Source organism: Patagioenas fasciata, chromosome 17 (assembly GCF_037038585.1).
Source record: "Patagioenas fasciata isolate bPatFas1 chromosome 17, bPatFas1.hap1, whole genome shotgun sequence".
In the NCBI taxonomy this organism is placed as follows: domain Eukaryota; kingdom Metazoa; phylum Chordata; class Aves; order Columbiformes; family Columbidae; genus Patagioenas; species Patagioenas fasciata.
The window spans coordinates 12,549,706-12,565,652 of NC_092536.1; the positions used below are offsets into that span (position 1 = coordinate 12,549,706).

Consider the following 15,947-nt stretch of genomic DNA (forward strand, 5'->3'; position numbering starts at 1 on the left):
GTCCTGCCTACACGGGGCCTGGGAACAGGCCCAGCTTCCCCACGCCACGATGCAAAACATTTTAGTGGATTGGCTTTTTTTCCCTTCCTTCCCTTGATAAGCGCGGCTCCCCAGGGGCTGGCAGGGCCTGGATTAACCCGAGTGCTGTGACACAGCCCTGAGCTGCAGCACCGTGGCCAACAAGCTGGGGAGAGGGACTGTCAGCAACCCCCCAGGGAGAAATCACCCCCGAGGGATAAGCGGCTGGTGGTGACCAGAAGGGACGATGATTTTGAAAGTGAGGCCGGAGCCCCAGCTCTGTCACCCTGGCTATGGGACAGGACCTGCAGTGGGGAGGGGGCACATCCCCCTGGCACAGGACATGGCCCTGCTCTCCCCACCAGCACTGCATGAGGCAAAGTCCACTGGGAGAGGGGGAGTTTGTGCTGAGTCAGCGGCCACCACGGGCTGGGGCTGCAGTGCGGGCTCTGGAATGGGGCTATTTTTAGCTATTTCAGTTTTGAGCTATTTCAGTTTTTAGCCATCTCAGCTCCACAGTCCTGAGGGCCTGGGGGGTGGGGCAGGAGGCAGTAGCACCCCAGGCAAGGGGACAGGGGTCCCTTCAGCAACAAAATGCTGCCAGAGCCCAGAGAGGGGGACCAGGGCTCGCTGCAGCCCCCCCGGCCATAGAATCACAGAACGGTTTGTGTTGAAGGGCCCTTCCCAGCTCCCCAGTGCCACCCCTGCCGTGAGCAGGGACATCTTCACCAGCTCAGGTTGCTCAGAGCCCCGTCCAGCCTGGCCTGGGATGTCTCCAGGGATGGTTCATCCACCACCTCTCTGCCCAACCTGGGCCAGGCTCTCACCACCCTCAGGCCAACAATTTCTTCTGCATGTCTGGCCTGGATCTCCCCTTCTTTAGTTTAAAACCATCACCCCTTGTCCTACCCTGTCCCTCTATCACAGCCCCTACAGAGATGGAGCACCACAGGCTTTTCCATCAACTCAATATTTAATCCAAAGCCAAAGTGGCTACAAAACCTTCAAATGAAACACAAAACCTCAGAAAAAGAACTGAAACAGTGGGATGGGGACACTGCTCCACACGGACAAGACAATGCTCAGCGATGGCTGAAGAAGCCCTGCGGGTGGTTGAACTTGAAGGGCTTCAGGCGCATGGGGCCCCTGGAAAGGGAGAATCACAGAATCATTTTGATTGGAAAAGACCCTCAAAACCATTGAGTCCAACCATTACCCATCCCTGGCACTGCCCCATGTCCTGAGAACCTCATGTCTGTCTGTCCAGCCCTCCAGGGATGGTGACTCCAGCACTGCCCTGGGCAGCCTGTTCCAATGCCCCACAGCCCTTTGGGGAAGAAATTGGTCCCCACATCCAACCTCAACCTCCCCTGGCGCAACTTGAGGCCGTTTCCTCTGCTCCTGGCGCTTGTTCCTGGGGAGCAGAGCCCGACCCCCCTGGCTCCAAGCTCCTTTCAGGCAGTTCAGAGATCAGAAGGTCTCCCCTCAGCTCCTGTGCTCCAGCTGAACCCCCCAGGTCCCTCAGCTGCTCCCATCACACTTGTGCTCCAGCCCCTCACCAGCTCCATTCCCTTCTCTCAATTCGCTGCAGCACCTCAAGGCCTTTCTTGGCATGGGGGGCTAAGCCAGGGGGCAGGAAGCCCCTGGCATCCACACAAACGGCCTGGTCCTGGGGTACAGCCCCGCTGTGGGGGGCAGACCCCCTCGGGCAGCTAAAGAAGAGGCACCAGGGCAAGCAGTGCCATGTTCCAAGGGACAGCAGTGCCACCAGGGCCCCTGACGGCACCCTCACACCCCACATCACCACCCCTGGGTTCTCCCAGGCTCTCACTTGACAAGGCGCAGACACATCTTCTCCTGGGGAAACTCCTTGGGCCCCTCCACGCTGGGGTCATGCGGCTCGGTCTCCAGGTAGACGTCCAGCACCATGCAGAGGCGCTGCAGCTGGTTGGTGAGGAGCTGGTACCCCGGCTTGGGCCCCCACAGCTCCTTGTAGTTGACGTTGACCTCGCTCTCCATGGCCTGTCAGAGGAATTGGCAGGTTTAGGTCTCTGCTCTGCCCGCCCAGGACCCGCTGCTGCCTTTGGCAGGTGGCCTGGCCACCAGCTCACCCCAACGGCTCATTTATTATGGACTCTGAACCGCTGGGGACACCCCTCAAAAGCCAGTGGACCTCCAGCCTCCTCTCCCAGTACCCTGAGTTACCCGAATGTTGTCGTCATTGCTGCTGTTCCGCTCTCCTTTCCAGTTGAGGCACAGGCTGAAGACGGGTGGCAGCGTGGCATAACCGGGGTTGAGCACCACAGCGGCCTGGAGCTTGGCTGAGCAGAGATGGGGAGAATCACAGAATCATTTTGGTTGGAAAAGACCCTCAAAACCATTGAGTCCAACCATTAACCCAGTCCTGGCACTGCCCCATGTCCTGAGAACCTCATGTCCGTCTGTCCAACCCTCCAGGGATGGTGACTCCAGCACTGCCCTGGGCAGCCTGTTCCAATGCCCACAGCCCTTTGGGGAAGAAATTGTTCCCCACATCCAACCTCAACCTCCCCTGGTGCAACTTGAGGCCGTTTCCTCTGCTCCTGGCGCTTGTTCCTGGGGAGCAGAGCCCGACCCCCCTGGCTCCAAGCTCCTTTCAGGCAGTTCAGAGATCAGAAGGTCTCCCCTCAGCTCCTGTTCTCCAGCTGAACCCCCCAGGTCCCTCAGCTGCTCCCATTACACTTGTGCTCCAGCCCCTCACCAGCTCCATTCCCTTCTTTCAACTTGCTCCAGCATCTCAAGGTCTGTCTTGTCATGAGCAAAACATCACCCACAGCCCATGGGGCCTCCAAACAAAGGTATGATCCATGAGGACCCCCAGAAGCTGCCCTGGAGGTGTCCAGTGTGGGAATCAGCCACTGCCAGGGGATGGAATCACACCTACCTGTTCCCCTTTCGATCAGAGCCATGTAGTAGAGGTGAGTGTCTTCAGCCAAGCCGGCCTCAATCACGTCTTTAGTGTAGGGCAGCTCCTGCCAGGAGGGATGAGAGGACGAGTGAGCAGCCGTCAGCACCGCGCGAGAGCTGTAAGGGATACAGCCTTGTGCTCGGCTCCTACCGCGTAATCCTCATAGGTGATGGCAGTCCACTTCACCAGGCGAGAGACGATCTTGGTGGGGAAGAGATGCTGGCACTCGCTGGAGACTGGCACAACACCATGCTCTGAAAACAAGGACAAGGGGAAGGCTGGGACAGAGCTTGTCACTGGCCCATGGGTGGGGATAGTCCAAAAGCAGGACCTGGGGACATCGTTATCCTCCCAACACCTCCATTAGGCACCCAGAGAGGAGCAGCGGTGGCCTCGGCTGCGATTCCATTGGAGCCTGCAGCTTTGGCAGCACACGCCTGGCCAGCTCGACGGGCACATGACATGCGTGGTTGTGTGGTTGACCTCACAACACAGCCCAAATCAATTCCCAAGGGTGTGCTAGCAACCGGGGGGGACCAGCCTTCCCCTCCCACCCAAAACTGGGCAGCCCTCAAAGTCCCACGCCTGCTGAGGACAGAGGGAACAACTGGGAACACTCGGGTGGCACCGCAGATCTGCAGCACCCCACTAAAGGTGACAGCAGTCAGCTCTTGCGCCAGAGGACCCTGTCACTGCACCCCCTGTCCCCATGCACTCACCGAGTGACGCAAACTGCTTGTGCAGAGCCAGGCGGGACTGCAGCCTCGAGCGCAGCAGCTTCACCGTCAGCTCCATGTGGCTGGCGCTCAGCGCATTGTCTGCAGCGACTGCGTGCTGTGGGCAGGAGGGACCGTCACCATTTCACCAGCCTCTGGGCTCTCGCTGGGGACCCCATGCTCCCAGAGCCACCCCAGCCAGCCACAGGGAAAGGGACACGCTCTGGTGGCTGCTCAGTGTCCGTGACAGGGCTCAGACTGCCACACATGGGAGAGAAAATATGCTGGAGTGGCCCCGCTGCACAGTTCACTCCAGCTGAACCTGTCCCAGCCAAGGGTGCATCGTGGTTTGGGGGTAGCTGGTGCCACCAGGAGCTCTGGGGGGACAGGACAGGACACAACTGTCCCCAAAACCTCCCCAAACCCCAGTTCGACATCTAGGGGAAAGGAGAGGGGTGAGACGTGCCTGAGGCTGATCCTTGGGGAAATGGAGGCCGCCCAGCTTCTGCACCCACACGTAAGGGTGCCCCAGCTCTGTCACGTAGTCGCTCAAGGTCAGGATGCTGTGGGGACAACGAAGAATAGTCACATCACCCTAGAGCGTCCCCCTGTCACCCCACCAGCCAGCCAGAGTGAGCAGGCGCTTTGTCTGCACCCCAAGCCATGCCCAGTGAGCCCAGCCGCTGCCGATGGGCAGGACAGCAGCTCCCCGAGCCCTCCTCAACAAGGACAAAGCCACTCCAGATGTGGGGGGACAGCCCCACTCACCCCACTTTATCAAACTGGAACTGGTTGGCTGGGTTGGGTGTTTTCCTCCCATGGTCTCCTGGATAGAGGCAGTTGAGGACGGAGTCTGGGGAGAGCAGGTCGCTGGCAGGAGGAGGGGAGAGACCAATTAATCAACTAATCAGCAGCCCGGGCTCCATGTCTCTCTGGGGTGGCCACTACCAGGCTCCAAGCCCAGAGAAGTGGATTATGAGCTCCATGAGTTGGGTTTCGAGACCAGAAACACTCCAAAAGGAGATCTGTCTCCTCCCTGGCTGTGAAGAAACTGAAATCCCAGCTCCCCGGTTTCCCAGGACGCTGCTCACTCCAGCACGTGAACTCCAAAACCTGCTGGTGTGGATGGAGAGGACATCGCCAGCACACAGCCTGCTGGCTGTGTGCCACCCAACAAGCTTAAGCAGAGGAATTCTGCTTAATGAAATAAAATTCCTCGTGTCTGATTGTACTCACAAGCTCAATCAAGCTGTAGGGCTGGAGAATTTGGGGTTTGGCTCAAACCAGAGCTTAACGGGTTTGGGGAAATGCAGCCAAGGGAGCTGCAAGGGAGGGAGCACCTTGTGCAGGAACGCTGGAGACACTCCAGCTGCTCTCACAGAGGGTTTGGGACACCTAGGGGGAAAAGGGAACCCCAAGGGGACTGGGATGCCTCAAATGGGCCAGGTTGGGAGGCAGCACTTGCCTGCAGGTGACCCAGGCACAGCCTCTCCCACCTCCCTGTGCCTCAGGCAGCTCCTCCTGGCTGAGGAATTGTGACCAGAGAGCTGGCAGCTAACGGGAGCTCCCTGGGCAGGTGCCCGCAGCTGCCAGTTCAGCGATTCCTCACATCAACCAGGCTCCAGCGGCCCCTGGGGAGTTCACGGAGAGGCAGCTGCAGCGCTCAGGACAAGGTGACCTGCAGAGCGAGCGGGTGAAGGGAGCTGCCAGGCATGGGCTGCGGGTGGGACAAGGCAGTTCGGCTGCTGAAGCTGACAAGAGTAGAGGTTCTGTTCCAGCTCCCAGCCGGTCCAGGACCGCTTCCCTGAGAGGTTCCCAACCTCCCAGCACCTGGCTTGTCACAACAAAGGGAGAGGAGGAGGAATCATAGAATCGTTTTGGTTGAAGGCACCCTGAAGACTATCATGTTCAACGATTCCCCCACCCCTGGCAATGCCCCATGTCCTGAGAACCTCATGTCCATTTGTCCAACCCTCCAGGGATGGTGACTCCAGCACTGCCCTGGGCAGCCTGTTCCAATGCCCCACAGCCCTTTGGGGAAGAAATTGTTCCCAGATCCAACCTCAACCTCCCCTGGTGCAACTTGAGGCCATTTCCCTCTCATCCTAAGGAGGAGGGTGCTGCCTGGGTGGGCTCCTGTCACAGCCCTGGGGCTGAGGGGAAAGATTCTGCAGGGTCAAGGATGCACAAGGTAAAGCCGTCCCAGAAGCAGAGATGGAGCTGTGCTCTCCGGGGTCTCCTTTACCCACCAAGGGACAAGTCAGGACAGTGTTGTGACAATGCAGCTCTGCATCAAGGCCCCTCAAGTGTAGCATAGTGAAGAACTGAGGTTAAAACCTCACCCACCAGGAGCAATAGCTGGGCCTGGAGTGCCCCAGCTCACTGGGCATAGGGGGACATTGTCACCATGTGCTGCCCTTGGCACTACATCACTCTGCCAGCAAGTCACTCTGAGCAGAGGATGTGGGACACCAGGGGATGGTGTTCCTGGCACGCAGAGGGGTCGGTGCCCAGCGAGCTCCGTGCTCGGTGCCCACGGGTCTCTCCTCACCCAGCGCTGACGGCTGTTGTCATCTCAACGGCAGTGGTCACCTTGGCTTTCACTGTCATGACGTTGAGGTTCATCAGGTAGTAGAAGGTCAGGTGAAGGACATTGTCATCTGCACCAATAGAGGAGAGATAACATTGCTATCTGCTCTCTGCAGAGGGGGATACACACATCCCTCTGCTCCAACAACAAAAGATGGGGCAGAGAGTAACTGGCAACCCATGTCCTATAACCTCTAACACTGTCCCACCAGCATTTTCCAGGCTGGATCTGTCAGGCTCAAGACCCCAGCACAAAAGAGAAAAGCTCTCAAGCAGACGGAAGAAGCTTCGGAGCAAGGTCACCCCACCCACGGGGGCGAGAGGAGCTCCAGGAGCCAGAGCTGCTGTTCAGTGTCCCCTGGAAGTCACACTCCTCCCTGCCAGCGCAGCTGGGCCAAGGGCAGGAAAGCCTCTCCGCACCCCAAGCTGTCCCAGTGGACCCCAAGCTGCTGCCAGGTTGCTCCCTGACCTGCTGTCACCCATCCTCACGTGCCGTCTGCCACAGGCCACCAAGGCCCGCTTACCCTTGCACTTGAGGTCGATGGTGACGGACAAGGGGTGTCGCTTGAGCATCTCCTTGCGCTTGTCATCCAGCTGCACACCTAGGGTGGGTCTGCGCCGCTTCTGGGGCGAAAACAGAGGGGTGAGACCCTTCTCCTGCTCCTTGGCAACCCACAGACCCCCAGTTCCTCCCACTGCTCTTCCAGTCCAGTTCCCCAGCACCATGACAACAGAGCAGCCCTGAGGAGGGGCAAGGACAAAGTCGCTCCAGTTCTCGTCGTTTCTTCAGCTCACAGGAGTGTCCCTACTCCTGTGACACAAGGCCAAGCACCTGCTGCCCCCAAAAGCTTCCCCACGGCGAGGGGCAGAACCTGAGGCCCTTCCCTTTGCCCCTCCTCATAGCAACACCCTGAAACACCAGGCACAGCTGCAGGGTGGTGGGGATTGGTGGCACAGACCTCGTCCCAGGCTTTGATGCTGGGGACAGCCAGTGCCTAATGCCTCTCCCCAGTACCCACAGCCTCTTGCCAGCACCCACAGCCTCTTGCCAGCACCCAAAGCTACAACCTGTAGGACCCAAACACTGCCCCGAGGGAGCCCTGAGTAGCCCTGTGTGCAGAGCCCAGCCTGAGGCTTTTGGCAGATGGCAGTGGGACAGACAAACGTCCCTCCCCACCGGACACAGCCTCCAGCCCGAGGCTATTTATACAAAGTGGAACAGCTCCAGCTGGGGAGCTGGGAGGGATGTGAGTGCAGTGGGACGGGAGTGGGACAGATTTGTACTCTGGTTCTACTGCATTTGGGACAGAAACTGGAAATGACATCTCTCTGCTCCCAAGAAACATCTGGATTTAATTTCAGTGCACCCACAGACACGCTCACAGAGTGCAGGGACTAATGCTCAGACCTGCTCAGGCCCAGTTTCCCCAGCACCTCCCCCAGTTAGCAGGTATAGATCGTTTTGCCAACGATAAGGTGTTGGGAGAAAACCACGCTGTCCCTTACCGTGGTCTGCTCCTCCTCCGCGTCCGAATCGCTTTCGTCATCTGCACAACGAGAGGGGTGTAAGCGGGGACTGCCCAGGGCTCTGCAGTTTCCCCAAACCCAGCAGGACCACCAGTCCCTTACCCAAGGCCACAGCCCCCCCAGATAGCACCATCCCTCCAAAAGCAGGGCCCCAGCAGGATGCAGACGCACAGGAACGTTCCCCCGGTACCAGGGGTCACTCCAACAGGCTGTGAACACCTCTCAGGAAGAAGGACTTGGGGACAGAGGGGACCAGTGGTGCAGACACCAGGCACTGTGCCATTTCCATCCTAGAACCCACCCATTTCTCCCCCCGACTCGTCTGCCTGCAGTGCCAACACTCCCCAGCTCACCCTGTGAGTCCTCAGGAGGCTTGTACAGTGCTTTGGCTTCCTCAACACTCCCCTCAATGGCCACCATGAGCTTCTTATCTACACAGGAGACATGAAAACTAAGCTACAAACCCCACTTCTGTGCAGGAGAGGAGTCAGAAGCAGCCCTGCCCCAGAAAACTCCCGCTGCACGGCCGCATGAGGCAGAGCCCCGCGGCAGAGGAGGTTCAAACAAAGGGTCAGTGGGAAGGGGTGGTTGTCAAAAGGCTCCGTGGGGGCACCGGAGGGCTGAATCCCTGGGTAGGACGGGCTCAGAGGAGGGAAAACACTGGGTTTGGAGGTACTGGCCCTGGAAACTGTAAAGGCCAAATCTTTATGAAGAGCCAAAAGGGGCTGGGGTCCGGCTGGCACAAACTGGGAGCAAGGAACTGGGCCATCAGAGCTGCAGGTCATCAGCAGGGATTTGGTGTGGCCAGGTGGCACAGTGTGGTCCTTCCACGCTCCCATCACCTGCCCCACTCCTGGAGTGACTTCAGAGCAGGTGGCACCATAGCTCTCACCCTGCACTACAGCCCTCTCCATGCAGGAGCTGCAAACAGCCAGGGGATCCTGAGCCACACCGGGAAATCCCTCCTGACTCGGGAGGGGCTTCAAAAAGCCTCTGGAATGGCAAAGTTTTTGGGTGAGGAGCAGGGAAAGGCCTCTGTGAGGGCAGGCGGAGGTACTGCCTGCTCTGGAGCCACCACTGCCGTGGGTGGCACAGTGCAGCACCCACCCCATGGGTGACAGGTCTCGGGAGGCCGCGTCAGCACCAGGCTGGCTCGCAGTGATGTCCCTGCTGCCCTTGAGAAGGGGGGCAGAGGCAGGAAGCGAGCTTTCCAAGCAGTTTTTTTCCAGCAAGGGAGCTGAGCAAACATGGATTCAAGTGCTGCTGCCTCACTGTGCTGGCCCTGAGGCCACCCCGTTGCTCTGGGCTCAGCGAAATCTGGCAGCAGAGCAGCAGGGACAAAAAGGACCTCCCAAAGTGTCCCCAAAGCAGGGTTTTCTGCAAGCAGGAGTGAAATTTGGCCCAGGGGGGAGCACTGAGTAATGACAGCCCCCACGGGGTCAGAGAGGACTGCGCTTACCACAGGCCTGCCCGTAGGCACTGGCTTGAACGAAGAGAACGTAGAGCGGCGGTGGGAGGTGCCGGGCTGTCTCGTACTGTTTGTGTGCCTGGTCAAAAGGCATGAAGAGATACTCCTGCACAGGCAGGGAGGCCTGGGGGGACAAGAGGGAGAACGGTTATCACCAGGAACAGGATAATTCATCCTCTACACCTCCTCCTTCATCCCAAGGTGGTAGGTGGGGGACTGGAAATCAGCCCTGCACCATGGGGTGAAACGCTGCCACAGGCACAGTGAGCCCCTCGGGAAGGCCTGGCAGCTCTCCTGTGCTGGGAAACTTCTGGATCTGAAGCTAACCCAGTTTCTTCACCCGTTCTTTCCTCTCAAAGCAATCACAAGGGGCTGGAAGTGCGTATCGCTCCCCAGAGAAATGCCTGTTTAATGACTCCTCCATCCGCAGCGCTGCAGGAATTGCTGCATAAACAAGGAGACTCCAGAGGAGTCTCAGCATGAGGTTGAGGCAGATTTTACCCCTCATCCACACTCACTGGGAGCAAAATGTCTCCAAAGCAGAATCAGCCCAAGTGTTTCAAATCTCCAGTACCTCGGCTCAGTCCAAAAAACACCTCCCCTCCCTGCAGAGCTCAGGTACCTGCATGATGCTGTTGAGGCGAGGCTGGAGGCTGCTCAGATACTCCTTCTTCACCTCGATCTCCTTCAGGATCTTCTCCTTGCTGGTCAGGCACTCCTTGTACTTCTCTGCCAGCCTAGGGGAGGGAATTCGGTTACTGCCACACACCACAGCTACAAAGTCTGTGGGGGTCATGGGCTCAGCTCACCTGACCCAGCAAAAACCACTGCAGGAACCAGGGGAACTCAGACATGGTGACACACAGAGAGCTCTGAACACCAAGGGCAAGCGGAGGCAGAGAGGAGCCGACTAGAACTACAGAATCATTTCAGATGGAAGAGACCCTGAGGAGCATCGAGTCCAACTGCTACCCCGAGCCTGCACTAATCCATGTCCCTGAGACTCTCATCTCCATCTGTCCAACCCTCCAGGGATGGTGACTCCAGCACTGCCCTGGGCAGCCTGTTCCAATGCCCCACAGCCCTTTGGGGAAGAAATTGTTCCCCACATCCAACCTCAACCTCCCCTGGCGCAACTTGAGGCCATTTCCTCTGTTCCTGGCGCTTGTTCCTGGGGAGCAGAGCCCGACCCCCCTGGCTCCAAGCTCCTTTCAGGCAGTTCAGAGATCAGAAGGTCTCCCCTCAGCTCCTGTTCTCCAGCTGAATCCCCAGGTCCCTCAGTCGCTCCCATCACATTTGTGCTCCAGTCCCTCACCAGCTCTGTTCCCTTTTCTCAACTCACTCCAGCACCTCAAGGCCTTTCTTGGTGTGACAGGCCCAAAACTGAACGCAGGGTTCGAGGTTTGGCCTCCCCGGTGCCCAGCACAGGGACGGTCACTGCCCTGGGCCTGCTGGCCAGTACTCCACAGTGTGACAGTTACAGACGGGCACTGACAATCCCACCAGCATCAGAAAGTGCTCAAGCGCTACTGGCATCTGTTCCCAAGGCAGCTGAAGGGGTTATTTCCCACCATGACAGCAGCAAGAGGTGAACTCTTGTGTTCCCCAGATACCGTGGGGCGAGGAGTGGGAATCATGAGGCTTCTCAGCAATTCAACATGCAACTGCAGGACAGGTTCAGCTTAGCTCATCTTCACCCTCTATGCAATTTGCAACGAACAACAATTTTTAAGGAGAACTCTCAAGAGATCTCCAGTTCGGACACTCCTCTGCAGCGTGTGGCGCTGGCAGAGCTGTCTGGGAGCCTCAGCTGCTGCACAACGGGGACAGAAGGAGCTGGGTGTGACATGATGGATCTGGGAGAGGCATCGGAGCCAGGCAGCACCTCTCACTGGTCTGCTCCGCTGCACTGCCCTGCTCACACAGGCAGATCTTTCCAGAAGGCTGATCTTGGCTGCTGCCTGGCTGAAAAAGCCACTGGCTGTTATCAAACACAGAGATGTTACATCATGATTGCTTCTCACATGGGGCAAGAGAGGAGGGAGTAGCTGAGCCAGCCGCACTGCCTGTGCCAGCCATGGGGCCGTGGGGGCTGGAGCTGCACCGAGGTGGCTGCCAGCACCAGGAAATCAGCACCGCACAGGCAGCTCCTCACTGTGGTGAGCGTCAGGAGCACAGGCAGGAACGGCAGCACTGGGCTGTGTCACAAAGCCAGGCATGATTTTGCTCCTCACACCACAGCACAGTAGATAAAACAGAGATCACTTTGCCCTATGTGGCACATCTGCAATACCAGGTTCTGGATCACAGAATTGTTTTGGTTGGAAAAGCCCCTCAAGATCATCAAGTCCACTCATTAACCCAGTCCTGGCACTGCCCCATGTCCTGAGAACCTCATGTCCGTCTGTCCAGCCCTCCAGGGATGGTGACTCCAGCACTGCCCTGGGCAGCCTGTTCCAATGCCCCACAGCCCTTTGGGGAAGAAATTGTTCTCCAGATCCAACCTCAACCTCCCCCGGTGCACAACTCCACACACACAACAATTCTCCGCACCAAGGACTCAGTGAAACAATAAATCTGTCACTTGTTCCACGTTGATTATTTCAAGAGGGTGTTAAACCTTTTTCACCCACGTTTGCTGCACCCAGCAGCTGTGCAGCTCGCTCCCGGTGGCCATGGAGAGCACAGCAGGCTGACACAGAACCGAAACACCGCTGACCCACCTCTTGCGCTGCTCCAGCTCCCAGTCCAGGCGGGCCAGGGTCTGCTGGTGGGGCTCGGCCAGGGTGACAGCAGGCCGGCTGATTTCGGGAGGGGCCTCTTTGTAAAACTCCTCCAGACTCACCAGCTCGATCTCCTCATGTTTTGACCTGCCAGGACAGAAGGATCAGGGACATCCGGAGCAGCCGCTCTCCTCCCGCAGCAGGCTCAGGTGATGCAGCAAAACATCCCAAATTTTCATAGAATCATAAATTGTTTAGGCTGGAAAAGACGTTTAAGATCATCGAATCCAACTGCACAACTGGTCTCACTATTAAAGACTGAAGCAAAGATGGAATTAAGTACCTTGGCCTTTTCCTCATTCTTTGTCACTGTGTTTTCCCTGCATCCAATAAAGGATGGAGATTCTCCCTTTGTTGCTCATGTAGTTGCAGAAACATTGTTTTATTGTCTTTTATGGCAGTAAACAGATTAATTCTAGCTGGTCTTCGGCCATTCTAATTTTCTCCCTTCTGGAGGCCTCCACCCCATCCCGGACACACCATTGCTCCTTCTTCTCCCTGCCCAAACTCACTTGAACTCCAGGCACTTGGTGATCTCTTTCTGCAGGTGCATCACCTCATAGAGCAGGTTCTGGAGCTGCAGGTGGTACGCATCGACCTTCTGCTTTGCCTGAAATACCGACACGGCCAGATCAGGGGATGAAGCTCCGTCACCTTCCTCCCAGCAAACGCACCCCGCAAGAGAGTCACCAACACCAACCCCACTACACCAGCTAGTGATGGTGGGTTTTAGGGTATGCAACAATTTTTGGGGTGTAAAAAGACTTTTTCAAGGGCTGAGAGAGCAAATGCTCATCACATCAAACTGATACTGCCCTGGAGGCTGCATATTTTGGGGACAAGGCACAGAATGGGGCAGGGCTACTGAGGCTCGAGGACTGAGTCCTCTCCCATCCCCATGCCTCATTTTCCTCAGCTGTACAAGGGCAATAATGTTGTTTGTAAACTGGGAAAAGCTCTGCAGGAACTCTGTTACTTTTGGGGCCAATTTTACACACATTTCTCAAGCCTGTTGCACATCAGGCTCTTGAGACAGAGCTTTCTGACTACCTGTTATATTCAAGACAGAAGCAGATACCGCTCTGTCGTTATTCATTATAATTACAGCTTCCGCTGCCCCGCAGTAGAGTGTCCAATAAACCTCTAATTCAAAAATCATGACCTGGCTGCTGTTTAATTCCTCCCGCACATCCAAACATAAACCAGGCAGAAATGGCACCATCTCCAATCCACCTAAATCTGATCCTGTATCCCTCGCCCCCCAGCCCCTCTGCACCTCGTGGGTTTGGTCTCTCCCTTTCTTCAGCCGAATATGAGCCAGGCGGTTCAGCTTCTTCAGGGTCATGAAGTGGACGCAGCTCTGAATCCGCCGCTCGTCGATCTCAGACGCCTGAGTGGCAGGAGAGAGGGGTTTGAGGCCAGAGAGAAGGGTTTGAAGTGGGAGAGACAGCTCTCACCACAAAATCCTCTTGCTGCCAGCACCTCCCGCAAGTCCTGTCACAAGGGGTGCCCCATGCTTCACTAAGAAGCCACGATTAATGCCCCTGGGACTTCCGAGGGAGCCTCCCACTGCCAGACTCACAGGTCAGCCGCTGGAAATAGCCCATGGGGGGTTCCAGGTTCACTACAGTGATTTTTCTAGTGCGTTTGAGCCTGATCACACACTCTGCCTTGCAGAGGACAGCGCGGGCAGTGACAGCACGAGCCTTCCCCAGCCACAGCTGAGGCTGCTGGGTCTCCATGGGACAGCAAGAGTTCTCCTGCAGGAGCCACCAACCTGTCAGGAGCCCAGACGCACTTTAGAAGAACTCAGTCTGCACAATGTCTGCTCAGTGCAGTCCAACACCTCGGCTAAATCATATTGTAGCTTATTTAAGGGAGGCTGTCCCATTTTCCTGACTCTCCCCAGAAGACAGTGACCATTTCCCTCAAATTAATAGGAAAAATGTCAAAGAACAGAACACATTAAATCCAGAACTGAGGCTTTTCCTTACATTGTCCTTGATGCCCCTGCTCTTCAGCTCCTGGATTTCTGCCATCAGTCTCTGGAGCTCCTGGCAGGTGTCTCTGTAGAGCTCATAGTCTTTGATGGGGTCACGCAGATCCACCTCGCACTCCTCGCTGTAGTACCGAACATCCTGTGAAGGCAGAAAGCACCTTCTAAGGCTCCTTCCTTCTACCTGCTCTGGAAAGGGCACTGGGACACAAACTGCTGGGTCTTGATTTCTCACTCTGTCTGTTAATCCCACACCCAAGACTCTACACAGGGGAGAGGACTCGCTTAACAATCCCAGACACAAACACCACCAGGCATTAAAACGCCTGAGAAATTCAGGTTGTCTTTTATATAGCTGTTATAAATTTAAACTGGTTTCCATCCTGCAGCCGTGAATCTACATGACTACAGAGGATAAGATGGGAAGTGGAATTACTGGTTCAACCCCTGTCCCTGTTTTGGTTGAACCCAAGTTACGCTGCTGCTTGTGGGAGTGTTTTAAGGCAACCTGCAAACCCGAGGGGCACCCTTCAGCCTCATGTTTGCTCTCCCTGTGTCCAGAGGAGCTTTTGGCTTCTTGAGCACTGTGTTTCCTGAAGCAGATGGAAGCAGGTTCAGAATTCTGAGTGGTCTCACACCTTCCGGAGGGGGAGAACAAGTCCAGCAAGGAGCAAGTGTGAGAACTGCCCTTGGGAAAGCAAAGACGCTGAGGGGAGATCTCTCTTATCTACAACTGCCTGAAAAGAGGTTGGAGCTGGGGGGGGGGGGCGGTGGGCTCTGCTCCCAAGGAACAAGCACCAGGACCAGAGGAAATGGCCTCAAGTTGCACCAGGGGAGGTTGAGGTTCTCAGGGACGTGGGGCAGTGCCAGGGGTGGGGTAACAGTTGGACTCCATGTTCTTGAGGGGCTTTTCCAGACAATATGATTCTTTGATTCTATTATTCTAACACAGGACATCTGCGCTGTGCTCATGTGCAGCCCCTGGTCCTACCTGGTCGCCATCGCTCCTGCCCCGCTTGGCCTCCTGTGGGCCCCCATCCGTGCGGATCACTTTGGGTTTCCTCTTCTTGCTGGACTCTGACGACATAGCGCTGCCCGGCAAGGGCTGGGGGACAAGAAGCAAAATCATCACCTGTGGGGGGCCAGAGCTGCCCGGGCTGGGGGCTGTCCCAGGCTCCCTTCCTCAGGCCTCTGTGTCTCTCCCCTCCCAGACCCACCACAGACCCCCAGTACAACAGGTCCAGGGGCCTCTACCCCTTCAGAGACCCCCAGTCCTCACCACACCGGGCTCAGGCCCCTCCGGAGACCATCAGACCCGCAGGCCCAGGGGCCTGTGCCCCCCCTGAGCCCCGATCCCCAGCACACGGGGCGTAGGGACGTGTCCCCACCTCAGCTCAGCCCCGAGCGCCCCCGGTTCTTCTCCCCCGGCCCCGCTCACCGCACCGCCCGCCTCGGCGCCGCCCGGAAGTGACGCCAACGAAGCAACAAAAGCGGAACAGAACGGCAACCGTTGCAGGCGCTCCCTAGCGGACACACCAACAGGCGGACCGCGAGCAAGGGGGCGGGGAAAGGGGCGTGGCTTCGGCAAAGGGGCGCGACACAGGCCTACTGACAAACCCTGCTGGGGGCGGGGTCACACATGAGGGGCGTGGCCAAAGTCCAATTGCCAGCCCTGTTGGGGGCGGGGTCACAGCCCCATTGACCAGCCCTGTTGCGGGGCGGCTCTCCCCGCGGCGGTGACACGCGTGGGCGTGGGGCCTCCTGGTGCAAAGGGCACCGCAGGAATCGGGGGGAGTCCCTTGGCTGAGGGTCCCCTGTGGCACTGGGGGATTCATGGGCTTGGGGGGGCGGCACAAAATAGGGTGCCAAATGGTACTATGGGCACACAGGGGGGAGCTGGTGT

The 15,947-nt window shown here is 57.4% G+C and overlaps 1 protein-coding gene across 2 annotated transcripts; it reads right to left on the reverse strand.

Moving 5' to 3' along the window:
• Positions 1 to 972: 972 nt before the first annotated feature.
• Positions 973 to 15,578, reverse strand: THOC5 (THO complex subunit 5). 2 transcript variants are annotated; one of them, XM_065851842.2, is made up of 20 exons: positions 15,483 to 15,578; positions 15,036 to 15,149; positions 14,043 to 14,186; positions 13,325 to 13,438; positions 12,561 to 12,658; positions 11,989 to 12,135; positions 9,888 to 10,002; positions 9,257 to 9,389; positions 8,151 to 8,228; positions 7,777 to 7,817; positions 6,795 to 6,894; positions 6,233 to 6,341; positions 4,450 to 4,551; positions 4,148 to 4,244; positions 3,685 to 3,799; positions 3,116 to 3,219; positions 2,942 to 3,029; positions 2,224 to 2,339; positions 1,850 to 2,040; positions 973 to 1,164 (listed from the first exon to the last, which is right to left on the reverse strand). In XM_065851842.2, exons 2-20 carry the CDS (start codon positions 15,129 to 15,131, stop codon positions 1,101 to 1,103), a joined length of 2,052 nt encoding a protein of 683 aa, XP_065707914.1. In that variant the 5' UTR covers positions 15,132 to 15,149; positions 15,483 to 15,578; the 3' UTR covers positions 973 to 1,100. The 2 variants fall into 2 exon arrangements, with proteins under 2 accessions (XP_065707914.1, XP_065707916.1); XM_065851844.2 differs by lacking the exon at positions 15,483 to 15,578 and adding an exon at positions 15,433 to 15,472.
• Between the last annotated feature and the right edge of the window lie 369 nt (positions 15,579 to 15,947).

Bases quoted from the DNA above. Each gene is read 5' to 3' on its own strand.
- THOC5 (XM_065851842.2), bottom strand. From the start codon at position 15,131: ATGTCGTCAGAGTCCAGCAAGAAGAGGAAACCCAAAGTGATCCGCACG. The intron at 7,818-8,150 runs GTGAGCTGGGGA...CTCGTTGTGCAG, and splicing joins GCCTCCTGAGGACTCACAGG to ATGACGAAAGCGATTCGGAC. The intron at 6,342-6,794 runs GTAAGCGGGCCT...CTATTGGTGCAG, and splicing joins CATCGACCTCAAGTGCAAGG to ATGACAATGTCCTTCACCTG.